This window comes from Colias eurytheme, chromosome 8, assembly GCF_061535395.1.
Source record: "Colias eurytheme isolate Ceu_HAF_F1 chromosome 8, ilColEury1 Martin Lab GWU primary, whole genome shotgun sequence".
Lineage (NCBI taxonomy): Eukaryota > Metazoa > Arthropoda > Insecta > Lepidoptera > Pieridae > Colias > Colias eurytheme.
The window spans coordinates 8,341,889-8,356,232 of NC_142987.1; the positions used below are offsets into that span (position 1 = coordinate 8,341,889).

Genomic DNA, 14,344 nt, shown 5'->3' on the forward strand with positions numbered 1-14,344 from the left:
TCATGGCCGGCCCACTTTTTGCACTTCACATATTAACACTTTTCCAGACATATTTGTATTTGTACTTACGTTAAACCGTTTCAAGCTAAAGGTAGGAATTCGTTTTAGGTATGTAACATCGACCACGTTATTAATTGCACTGTCTCACACGAAAATCATGCATATGCTATGCATACAATGACTTAAAAGCTCTACATTACATTGATTAAAATAACATGACCCAGTTACTATTTTCGTAATAGTACCTAGTTCATTAACATGAATATTTTTCTATGAACATATAAAGCGTACGAATATTAATTAATCCTTAGAAAATGGACCAGCACCTACGGAGTAACTCCGCACGTCATGAAGTCAGGTCAAGTGCCGCGAGACACCTTAGTCTAACTTAAAACTATACATTTCTCTGCGTACATAACATAAAGCATACATTTAATGGTACTTAAGTAACAACACTGACATCTAACTCATGCCCTGGCCTTCTTACCTAAAATAATCCGACTTTTCAAAGCTATACACGATTGTATTTGCTTTATACTATTTTAGCATCGTTATATTAAATTGTCATATAAATCATTTCCACATATTATAGTACCTGTAAATATTATCTAAAATATTGTCAACTTACAGGCATAAACGTAATTGCACCAACACAAGCGACACCGACAATTATTCATAGTCTGCAGCTAGGGACACGGTAAGCTGCAAAAAATATTATTATATTGTGCGGTAAAACTTGGCTAAGTGAATTTGATGAAATTGTTATTCTTATAGTTCCTTCTGGGCACTATAATATAATAACAGTTTTTATCTAATATCACTATATAGTATAAAACAATTATCTTCCTGCTGTCTGTCTGTCCCTATGTGTCCCTAAATATTTAACCCATTGACCACCGTAAGGCCCGATCGGGGCGCGACACAATAGATTTTCTATTGTGTCTGTGATTCCGAGGACTGATGGATTAAGAAGCAACGCGTACAGTTTTTTATAGATAGAATGATTCTCGAGGAAGGTTTTAGTATATAATTTGTTAACTTTCCTACAACTTGGGCGTAGGCACGGGCGGAAAAATAGTTGAAAATAGCTGTAGCCATTTTTTAGTACTTCGTAGCACATTCCTATACACTGCTACTCGTGCTACACGCATAATAGTAATGTGCTACGCGTGAGTCCTAACATACAGGCAAATTAGGAGTTATGCCGAGTTGACTGTTTCAAATAACTTAAAACCATTTGTACTAGTATGCTCTTAAAATACCGACAGTCAACAGATATTTTACCTACGACAATGTTGCATGTACTTGTTTATCTTTTTAAAGTGAAACTTTTATTACATCGTCTCAAACTTTTTGGTCTATGTAGCGCATGTCGCGTGTATCGCGGCTGCCGAGTACGTATACCTACTCGGCAGCCAACCGTCACGCGACATGCGCTACACAAAGCAGTGTTCGGAACCGTTCGAACAGTTTCACTTTTACCGTGGTTTCATAAAACCACACAACATTTTTTATACATATAAACCATTCATAAATGATTAGAATAGCATTTATGAATAGTCAGTTTTAACCTACCACCCATTCTAAATATCTACCGAGAAATGGGCAAGAAACTCTATAGTTAATCCTATAATTACAGATTGATTGTGATTCCCTCAGCCAAGCCAACCGCACAACAGTAGCGACACCGATCTAACACTTACATGCTTTATACATACAGTAGGCTGTACCTCGACGAGGTCGCATGGCGAGTGCGAGTGTGGCGAGTGAGGCGAGTGAGGCGAGGGCTCGGAGAGAGGCCGCGGCGGGGGCGCGAGGAGGCGGGACTCCCAGTGCTGGCAGGAGTAGGCGCGTACGCCGGTCGGCGCGGGGTGGATCGGGCTGCGCGGACGCGGGCTCGGCGGCGCTGGGTGACGCCCGTGTTGGCGCGCCTGTGGCAGGACACATTTAGAGCTTTATCAAGTAGATATTAATACATTTGGACCATTGTACCACACTAATAAGTTAATAAGACACCAGTCAATTTTATAAATATCTAGCTGTTACCCGCACCTTCGCCTGCATGGGCAGAGAAAAGTTCTATGAGAATGGGATAATTAGTCGGGATGGAAAGTAGCCTATGTCGCTCAATATTTTCAGACACAAAAATTATTCAACACATTAAAACATGTCGGAGATTGATGACTAGATGAGTATTTATGTTTTATTTCACATCATATTTGTACTAACTAGTAAAGGATAAAAATGTGTGGAAATTAGCCTGTCTAAAAGTTTGGCTTGTCGTGTTAGCTAGCCCGCACTTTAGTTGTGAATCATGACCTAAACTCAGATAGTAGGCCTCTGTCAGTGTGTCCAGAATAATTCAGAGGGAACAAATATGGGCTGATGATGAAAATTATATTTCCTTATGTGATTTATGTCCTCTAGTTCTTCTATATAATCAAGTAAAGACAGCATAATCGCAAATGCTGGATTTTATTTTAGCACATATTGGTAAACATGAGTTTATGATGTAGGTAATCAACTGTAACATGAAAACAATAACATAATAATTGTTTATTTTATAAAATTACATTTTCTGTAGCGAAACAATAACAACGCAGGCTACATGTAAGTCATCAACTGTTTTATGTTTTCCACCTGGAATTGACGCGACATTCGTTATTAAACTTTGTTGTCATTGCATTTACTGTTGTTAAAAAATAAATACTACGTTCAAAATATATCTACTATTCTATGTTAGATAGTGAGGAATATCGAAACCTACTTATTTCCTCTTCCCCCTTGGACGCAAAAGCAAACGGACGTTTCACGTATTCTTCATTTATTTTAATTTAAATTCAATTTAAATCAGTATAAAATCAGTGCAAATAATAGGAACGCATAAATTCAAGGAGGTTCGCGTAAAATCACGCATAAGCTTGCCGAGCTACCCCACCAAGCTTCACGTGAGTCACCTGCATAATATTATGTCCATTGTCCATCCTTCTCAAGCTTGACGATTAACCAATCAACATCCGAACCAGCCACTAACTCTGTGCTCCTAGTACTATAACAAAAGGCAAGAGAACACGTCATTGCCCTCTCCTAAAGTATTCTTCAGCGAACTCATTTGTTATTGCCTGCTAATTAGCCAATTGCTTAAAGGACACGCCCCCTGTTTAATTGCAATTAGCGAATCATAATTAACGTGCTAAGACAGTGCTAAGCCACGCCTCCTAACAGCACGAATGGTGCGCTTGCGCATCCTAATGTGTGCCTGATTGGATAGATGATTATTACCTCGTTGGATTATAGCACAGGAGCCTGAAAATAGTGTAAGAGCCAGTTTACATTTCGCTATAGAAAGTGCTATTTTTCACTAATACGAATTATAAGCGTTTTGGGATATATTGATACATCCATATATCTATTTGCATATCTGTTTTAATAATCATGGACGTCTCAGGAGATAAGTCATTTTCGGACTCAGAAATTCCCGCTGGTAATACACCACCAAACTTTGTCGCTAAGCGCAATAAGAGAAAACGGGTAACGGAAGAAATTGACTTATCAGATTTAAGAGAAGAGATGAAGCATATGATAGAATCTGTCTTCAAAGCGCAAAAGCAAGGATTTGAAAATAACACCACAGCGCTAACAGAAATAAAACAGACAAACATTAACATTGAAAATGCCCTTGCTTTTTTGACCGCCCAAAACGAGGAGATGAAAAATAAGATCGAAAAGTTAGAAGATAAAATAAAGGAAGACCATAAATACATAATTAGTTTGGAAGACAAAATTGAAAATCTACAACAAGAAAATAGAAAGCCCAATTTCGAATTAAAAAATGTTCCGTCAAAACCAAATGAAACAAAACTTGATTTAGTAGACATGGTTATGTGCCTCTCCAAAACGATTGGGTGTGATTTAAATAAATCTGATATAAAAGATATATACAGAGTACGCGGCAAGAAGCAGGATGCAAAGAATATGCCTATTGTGGTTGAAACTTCTTCAACGATCTTAAAAAACGACATTCTTAAGATGTGCAAGGAATACAATTTTAAAACTAAAAACAAGTTATGTGCAAGGCACTTAGGATTTCGTACTTTTGAAGATACACCCATATACATTTCAAACCAACTAACAGCTAAGGGAGCTCGCCTATATTTCCTAGCTCGAGACTTAGTTAAACAAAAACTGTACAAATATTGCTGGACTGCATATGGAAAAGTGTACATTCGTAAAAATGACACATCTTCAATCATCTTGATAAAGTCTGAGGCACAAGTACAAGATTTAGTGAAGGATAAATGACTATCAATAAGCAACCACTACCGAAGAATCGTTCCAGTATTTTATAGTTCTAAAATTAACTCCACAATTTTAAGTATAGTATTAAGTTATTCTTTTTTTATAAAATCATTGAAAAAATTTTTGTACTCAATCACACACTCACACATCTCTCACAATTACCCTCAAAGTATTATAATATATGAATCACAACCAAACAGTACGACCTCTCGAGTCATAATACCATTCCAAACAAAACACTTTAAATTCATTAATTACCGTCAAATTATTTACAATATATCTGCTGTAAAACACATATCTCTTAAACCTAAGGTGCTTAGTTGCTATATAAAAGCTATCACGAATTATCTAAAACAAAAACTGTATACTTCAACTGGTTATGGATAACTATTTACAAACAATAAATGACATCGACAAAACTAATATAACACTTTCGGTCAAATGCGATATGCATGAATTAGAAAATCATTTTCAAATTAATAAAAAGGACGTGACAATAATTTCACAAAATATTCGAAGTATTTATTCTAATTTCGACGATTTACTAGTTAACCTATCTAATCTCAATTTTAATGCTGATATTTTGGTATTGACTGAATGCCGCTTAAATATTCACAAGAACATTCCACAACTAAATCAGTACACCTGTTTCGAATCCACTAATCACCTTAATCAAAATGACGGAGTCGTGGTCTATGTTAAAGACAGTCTTAAGCCTATCATCCAGGAAATTAAATTAATTCATGCATCATGTATCCAAATCAACATTTTAAATACTACTATTTTAGGTATATATCGATCACCCTCCAAAACAAACGCATCTGATTTCATAAACTCATTAGACTCTTACTTAGACACGATTACATCTGAGAATATAATTATAACTGGAGACATAAATATAAATTTGATATCCAAGCAAAATGAAATCTCATATGATACTAATAATAGAGAAAAATATTTGAATATGCTTGCAATGCATGGTATAGTACCTGGTCATAATCTCCCGACTAGAGAAAATAGTTGCTTGGATCACTTTATGATTAAGTTTAATAACAAGAAGTACACTGCTAACATTGCTATTTTTACAACTACTATAACCGACCACTGTTGTACATTTCTAGCACTACGTTCCTTAAAATCAAATAATTATAATAATAAGTCTAATCGAGCTACTTTCGAGTTTACTGATTACGATACGGCATATACAAAATTATTAGAAAAAAATCTATCTGTACTTTTGTTAAGCGAAAATCCGGACATTATTATAGAAAAACTAACTACGCAGATAAGGCATTCACTGACTGAGAGTAAAATAATTAAACATGTACCAAGATCAAAGCGCTGCATCAAACCCTGGATAACACCTGGAATTCTGCGATGTATTAAGAACAGAAATAAATTGCAAGCTAAATCAAAATCGGCTCCTTATGATGAAATTTTAAAAATTTCGTATATTAGATATCGCAATTTCTGTAACAAGTTAATTAAAAAACTAAAACGTAAATATGACATAAAACAGCTGTCTCTGAACAAAAATAATCCTAAAGCACTTTGGAACACAATAAAAAATATAACTTACATTAAAAATAATAAATCTACTAACGATCACTTACTTAAAATTAAACCAACCGCAAATGAAGCAGTCGAATACATCAATGACTATTTTGCGACCATAGGGAAAAATCTAGCAAACAATATAATTAATAATGAGCCACAGATTATGCTACATAACAATTCAAATTTCACCGTTCAAAATCGTCACTCGTCTTCCTTTGTACTATTAGATACAAACCCAGCGGAAGTTGAGAGTATCATCTCGAGATTAAAGTCGGAGAGTGCGCCTGGTTGGGACAATATTCCAACAAAATTTCTAAAAATTTCCAAAAATATAATTTCACCTATAATTAGTCATCTTGCAAACCTTTGTTTTAAAACTGGCTCATTTCCCGACATGCTTAAAAGATCTTTAGTAACACCTATTTATAAGGGTGGTGCGAGAGACGATGTCAACAATTATAGGCCCATTTCTGTTTTATCTGCAATCTCAAAAGTAATTGAAAAATTAATAAACACTCGTCTAATAAATTATCTCACTAAATTCAAACTTTTATCACCTAGACAATTTGGTTTCAGGAAAGGGGTCTCAACCGAAAATGCCATTGATTCACTTACAACATTAGTCTCTAAACAACTTGATCATGGTAAAAAGTGTTTATCTGTCTTTTTAGACCTTAAAAAGGCATTTGATACCGTCTCTTTACCCACCCTTATAAACAAACTTGAAAATATAGGTATCAGAGGGACTCCACTTAAACTTTTTAAGAGCTACCTACTAGGCCGTAGCCAAAGTGTTAAAATTCAAAATCTAACAAGTAATTATTCAGACATAACATTTGGAGTTCCACAAGGAAGCGTATTGGGTCCAACGCTGTTTTTAATTTATATTGATAGTTTATTAAATCTAAATATTGAAGGAGGTCAAGTCTTCTCATATGCTGACGACACTGCCATAGTTTTTACAGGTTCATGTTGGGAGACAGTTTTTAATTCTGCTGAAAAAGGACTTTTGGGAGTAGCCAAATGGTTAAAAACAAATCTCTTGACATTGAATGTTAAAAAGACCAATTACGTATGTTTTTCATTAAATAAGAGATCTCAACCAAAAAGTAGCCTAACTTTAAAAATACACCAGGAATGTACAGGAAACTCAACGAGCTGCAAATGCGATATCCTTGAGCGATTACGTTCCGTTAAGTATCTGGGAGTCGTTATCGACGACAGGCTTTCGTGGCATGATCAAATTGATTTTGTTAACGGAAGGCTCCGCAAACTTATATGGGTTTTTAAATTACTGCGTGATGTGGCTACAGTAAAACTATTAAATCAAGTATATTTTGCTCTGGCTCAATCTATACTCACCTATTGTATATCAATATGGGGTGGTGCCAATAAAACTAAAATAATATCTCTTGAGAGGGGCCAGCGATGCTTATTGAAGGTCATGTTCCATAAACCAACTAGATTTCCTACAGAAGATTTATATAAACATTGCGGTCTCTTGTCTGTTAGAAAATTGTATATTTTAAACTCTGTCTTAAAAACTCACAAAAACTTGCTATTTAATCCTTCGCTAGATTTTGATAGAAGAAATGATATTATTAAAATTCCGCATACTAAAACATCCTTTGCTAAATCACAATTCGCTGCTCAATCTTCAAACTTGTACAATAAAATAAATAAAAAATTAAATGTAGGTAAATTGCTCAATAAAAAATGTAAAAAAGTATTAACGGAATGGTTGAAACCTTTAAGCTACTCAGATACCGAAGCTTTGCTCCAATATAAAAAATAAACGTGCTGTCACACACACACACACACACACACACACACACGCACACACACACACACACACACACACACACACACACACACACGTACACATACACACACACATACACATACATACACACACAGAGATTTTATTGAATTCTTTCTTTTCTTTTATATTTTTGCATTGTATTCATTCATATTGTATTATTTCTGTTTCTGTAATCTAGTGTTAAGGAAGAGCGGAACCTCCTGACACAAGCATTTTATTTGCTTACTAGGAGTGTTCCAATCATTATTAAAAAAAAAAAAAAAAAAAAAAAAAAAACTAAGCTATTAATAAATACAAATTAATAGTTTTACGCTTTGCTTTTGCCTTTCGCATTATTAATTAAGTAATTTTATTAGTCTACGATTTTTCAAAACTATGAAAAACTGTTAATGCCAATTTTATACAGAGTACTTTCTACTCGCATTACTATGCCAATCATGTTGAAATTGTTGCTAACTCTGCTCTATAGGGATTCCTGTCGTTTCATTAGAGTTACAGTGGCTACAACTTATAATACGGAATCCTCTCAACTAATACTAGTACCTCATCCTCGATTGTGCAAATGTTAAACATATTTTATTCCTCAAATTAGCGAGATTATTTCATCACTACAGAGATAAAATTCATTCATTTATTCATACCAGTAAAAGCACAAATCATAGGCCTAAATCCCTGCAGAGAACGAGTCCGTGCTGATTATGAACGACGAAATTTTAATAATTACCCGACTGCGACACAAGTAAACTCAAAAAATATCTTTTCAACATCGAGCATAGTATGAGGTAAAACTACAAAGTCAGTTTTTTTTTAAATAATTCTTGTTAAAACAATATACTTATGTCATTGCAGGGAACGATTTTGGGCTGATTACGAATGGTAAATCTACGCTTATTACCCACCTGACTGCGACAGAATGAACGAACTGAACAAAAAAAATGTACATTGAGTGTAGAATTATAACTAGAACTACAAAGTAAGCAGTTGGGTTGCAATTTTTTTGTAATATATATTTTTTTTATTCTTGACCACAATCTTGCCTGATGGAAAGCTAAGATTTGGCCTAAGATCGTACGCGCTTCCCTAGTACCCGTTCACTCTACGCTTAAATAATAATTCTATTTGCTAGTACCACAGATATTATAATACTATACTGGTAGTACATATACCAGTGTATACAAAGCTATACTGGTAGTAGCTGCCCAAAATCGACACGCATGGCGGAGTACTGTTGACGCCCATTACCCCAGCTAGGGGCCTTAGGATATTAAGAAAGTAAGTATACTGGTAGTACGTACCTTTCGGCCCGCGAGCGACGCGCCGCCCGCCGCCGCGTACATGCACCGCGGGCGCGCTCGCTCACCCGGCGCGCCGGCGGCCGCGCGAGTGCCTCACACCGCTTCGCCGCATCCGCGCTACCCACCTACAACTAACGATGGTTGTATTAACAACTATTGGGTAAATTGTGTGAACATAATTATCTAGAGATACGAGTAATTAATATATACAGGTGTCCTACGAAAGACTGTCAAGCAGTGGCCCAGAGCTAGATTGCTCCTTGGCCTACACGAACAGCATATAGATGATGCAATTTTTTATAGTTTATAAAATATGTAGTTGGTATTATGGTATTAGTAAATTTAGAATTTGATCCTCGCATTCATTAAAAGAATAAAATCAACTGAGCTAGGTCGAAAAGAATGCTTTTCATAAACCATTCTATATCCATATGTATGTAAATATTCAAATTGAAATAAAAACATTATAATATTAACAGAATAATATTAAGTATGTATAATGTCGTTCGTACACCTCTCTGTATCGAAACGCCTTGACTTTTATATGTTTAAATGTGTTTATCATTTTTGCCGACTCATCAACACGCAAATAAGCTCATAGAAGGCAACAAATGAAACGCTACCCCAGAATGATCTGGCAAAATATGAAAATTTGTTCATATAAAGTACGATGTGAATCAACTGTTAACTATCGATTCATTGTGAAATAATATTTATAACAATAGACGTACATAGTTTGAATTATAAAAGAGAAACTACGGTTTAATCTATAGTAATTACAAAAATATTGGCAAACCTGCACAATGCGCAATGTTTCTCTTTTTATATTTCGATTATTAATATTAGGCATTGCTTCACTTTAGATTAAAAATACAAAATACTTTCGTGCGCTCTTCCATAGTTAAAATATTTTTGTTTTATGCTTTTGTTTTTCCTGATAAATTAAAAGTAATCTTCCTATCCTAATCCTACAAGGATTGAGAACATCAAAAAATAATTAACTACATTTACTGTAGTAAGTAGTTTACAGTATTTAAATAATTAAATACTGTTTGTTGGATTTTATAATGGGCCTATTGCCTAATGTTAAACAATTAAACATTATGTAATATGGTAAAAGCTCGGTAGAATAGTATTATCATAAATTAATGGCTAAATTACACATAAAATTTGTGGTGCTAAATTAATGCAACCGTTATGAACGGGCAAATGAGTAATTAGCTCATAACGTAATTATATTAGATCAATATTCGGTAAACATATCGTGCCAAAACTACACGCTACAGCACGAAATGTTACCATTAGATAAATTAATTCCACAAAATTCATGTTTAAAACTCTCCCCGTTTTTTGTGCTTAATAATTTTTAAATGCTGAAATTGTGAATAGAGTAATTGCAGACATTAATGTTTTCTTGTTGCACTAGTTCAATGCATTTATCATTATGAAATAAATTTTATTTATTTATAATGCTTATAAATTTTAGGGGACTACCATTCATCTATTGTTTGAAATAATGATTATAATAGTCTTGTTTGTTATTTTGTTTTCCGTAATATGCAGATGAATAGTTGATTAGGAAATTAGCTGACAAAAATATTACACAGTTTTCGTCATTATGCAATAAGTTTTGAAGTGAAACTTATTCAAGCGTGCAAGAGTAAAATTTTAAGGTCGCGTCATGGCAATACCGTCACGTCATGAAGTAAGGCGACGATTTTGGTATATTTGAATATTAAAGCAGTTTCACTTCTGACACGTGTACTCGGCACACACGTTCTTTTTTAATGTTTTAAACATTTTATCAGTACATTAGATATACCTTAATGGTTCATGGTAAACATTTTCAAGTGTATAGAGATCTCGGTATAACTTAATAACAATATTTATGAGCAAAAAGGTTTAACTACATCACGGCCAAGGCCGAGTCGTATGAATGGAGCCCACCCCAATATGTAAAACGGTAAAGTTAAATGGAATAAATAATGTTGCGCTCACGCCGGCCTGCGCTAATCTAAATTAACGTCATTACTTAAGTAACTACGCCTATGTGAATTGTTTATTAAGAACTATGAGATTATGGTCTTAATATAAAATAGAAAATGAGCAATTCCTGGAGTGATGACGTCATAGATCGTGCTAATTGTATTTTGTATTAACTCATTAAAAATTATTTTAAAAAGAGTTTTGAAGTAGTGTTTCCAAAGTATAATATTATAATTTAGTTATAATATAATGCGTATATAAATAAATAGTCATAAAGGATTTTTCTTAAGATATTAAATTACATAATACATCATTGGTACTTTCAGTAGAAAGTCGTCTTATCTATCTGTAATAAAATCATAAGCGACAAAATATGTTTAAATGTTGCCACATTCTTAATAAATGGAAATTAATATGAACTTAGTACTTTCGTGACATACTTGAGTTCAAGGAATGCTGTGATTGACCGATAACTGAAAGTGTAAATACAAAGGAAAATATAAATACCGCATTTAACTTAGTTTCATGTAATTTGTCAATGTTTAAATATAAAAAAAATCTGAGAAATTCCACATTGAGTATATTGTGCAATAGGTTATATTCATCGTCCATATCCGAATATGGAATACGTCCGAACGTAGGTTATGAAATTAATAGCTAAATAAAAAGTGTGTTTGATATTATGTTTGGAAATAACTAATTATATTTTTGGAAAACTTTTAAAGTATGAATATTATGTATATACCGGAAATTTACATACATAATATTTTTTAGCCTGCACACAACATCAACCGTATGTCCTAACTATTAATGTGTAAAGCTATGAAGAAAATTACTCCTTCGAGTATAAATTAAGTTCCGATCCAATTATAATATTTAAATAGATTTCCAGTAAATCAATTATTAGCACTACATAATGCAACCGTTTGAATTAAACCCATACTGTACAATATATAATTCAGTGGCGTAGCAACGCTACGAACTGCTACGATGTGCTACACGAGCTACGATTCGAGAGCATTGAACAACGATAACGATATTAAAATTGTAGAAGATTTTCTTATCAACTTCATATCATCGTATAAAATATTTTATAGTTTATTAACCTGATGACTTATCAACAAAATGAAAAGTTGACTATACTTATATAATTGTTGTATAGTACATGTAAAAAATGTTATATTACATAACGAAATAAATATATTTATCATATTGTAATAAATATTAAAAATGAATAATAAACAAAATAACAGTATAAACTGGTATATTTAAAGAATGGCCTTCATTGGAGCACCATCTTGTTTTGTAGGTATCACAAAGCCTCGAAAACCCTTGTGTTGGCAAGTCAGGTTTTTTCAAGCGTTTTTCAGAAGGTCTTATTCATCACCTTTCAGCTTCCATCTGAAGCATCTACTCTCCGATTGCATAGTTCGATAATAAATCTGTAGCCTCGACGAGGGCTTTTAAGTGACTTTATAAAGATTTTTAGATAATGCCCGGCTATAATGGTCTTATCTTCTCGTGTGTCAAGTATTTTTCGTATGTATAGAAGTGTTAGAGTAGCTACTAGCTGTTCCGTTGTATACTGGGTTGAGGTGAGGGGATATCAATGAATGAGTATAGTGTACTCACACTATGCTAAATATAATATATATTTCCTTGCGGTATGGTTAATAATTGAGATGGTTTATACATTTTATTTCTAAAGAAGATAATATAAACAGTTCTTCAAAGTTTCAACCGCATTAAGGATTAAAAATATCGATTGTGAAATGTTGGTGAGGTAAATGCATATTTAAATTTGCAATTAGTAACTGAGATAGAAGGAAATGTATAAAAACATAGTGCCATAGCTATATTTAAACAACATTTTTACTTCAAATTATAAGGTACATATTATATTTTTTACAAAACTGTTTGTTGAATAAATTATTGTGATCCTATTATTAAGATTCTGAAAGAAGCGAAGTCCGCTATAAAAATTTAAACTCTTTTCAGAGAATGCCCAAGTTCGCTATAGTTAAATATACCCCACTAAGCCTTTTCAATGCCATTTTTAAGTTCACAATGGAAACGTTATATTAAAGTTCTAAATTGTATTTTACAACTGGAATGATACTTTCTTATAAGAAATTCATTTTTATGATAGAGGCAGGCAAATGAACTGACCTGACTAAGTGATACAGTAGATATTAGACAAAGAAGAATGTGCATTCGTTTTTGTTAATGTGTGTTTCCCTTGTAAATGGGAATGGGGTCAATTACATTGGATGGGTGATAGTAGCATTTTGTTTCTCTTGTTATGTAGTTTATCTAATTGTTACTTAATACTTTCATTGAGGACTTGTTTTTGTGAACATATACATGCAACACATATAGTGTACATACATATATTGTATAATATAGAATTGATATATTCGAGGGTTTTAATTTTTCCAGCATTACTTTTTCTGACATTTTATTTTCTCCTATAACTTCCATTGTTTCGTTCCATAAATTTATTTTGAGTATAATGCCCATAATTTTTATCGCATTAAGAAATATTTACATATGTTGGATACATAGTAGGTATGTGACTAAACTCTTTCGCTACGACACACGCAAAACAAAATTTCAAATCACGACAAATATTTTGTTTCATGACAAAAGTAACAACGATCTGTTACTAGTACCTATGCATCGAATCAATATTCAGAAAGTTTGTAGCAGCAACTAGTAGGTATTCATATGCTAGAATAATTTACATATAGCATTGTCTTTGTTTAAATATGAGTTCAGTTTGTAAGTTGTATGCTTAAGATGTTATGGAATCGCATCTGAATAAATACAGTTTAAACTTGTTTAGCTTTTGTTTTTGAAGTGAAACTTTTTTAGGCGCGTTGAGCGTAAAATTTCAAGGTCGTTTCATGGCAATACCGTCACGTCACGACGAATCCTGCCAAAGAAGTTTCACTTCGGACACGTGTGCTTGACACACACGCTATACGTGTTTTGATATCAGAAGTTTTTTAATCCCACTTATCATCCCACAAATAAGCGAGTGATGATGAAATAGTTTTTTAACACACACAAAAGTAAATCTATTTTTTATTCGGAGCATTCACTATCTATATAATTACTTACTAATTTTCTTACTTCTTATAACCTAAATTTAGGTACAAATTAAATTAAAGTGTACTTCGTAATAATAAAAGGTCACCGACTTCTTCCACTTATAACAAAAATTCTCACTTCAATAGAAATACGCTCATTGCTATACACTGCTTTATAAATGAGGAATTTTAATTAAGGTCAAAAAATTAAACAAAGTAACATTCTAACGAAAAGTTATGCAGAAGTAATTACGGAATATTTCCCTTATGATATGGGGGTTTTATAAAACCCT

The 14,344-nt window shown here is 33.4% G+C and overlaps 1 protein-coding gene across 1 annotated transcript; it reads right to left on the reverse strand.

Moving 5' to 3' along the window:
* Positions 1–1,655: 1,655 nt before the first annotated feature.
* LOC149906670 (uncharacterized) lies at positions 1,656–9,015 on the reverse strand. Its single transcript, XM_090104454.1, has 2 exons — positions 8,974–9,015; positions 1,656–1,931 (listed from the first exon to the last, which is right to left on the reverse strand). Exons 1-2 carry the CDS (start codon positions 9,013–9,015, stop codon positions 1,656–1,658), a joined length of 318 nt encoding a protein of 105 aa, XP_089960580.1.
* Positions 9,016–14,344: the final 5,329 nt, after the last annotated feature.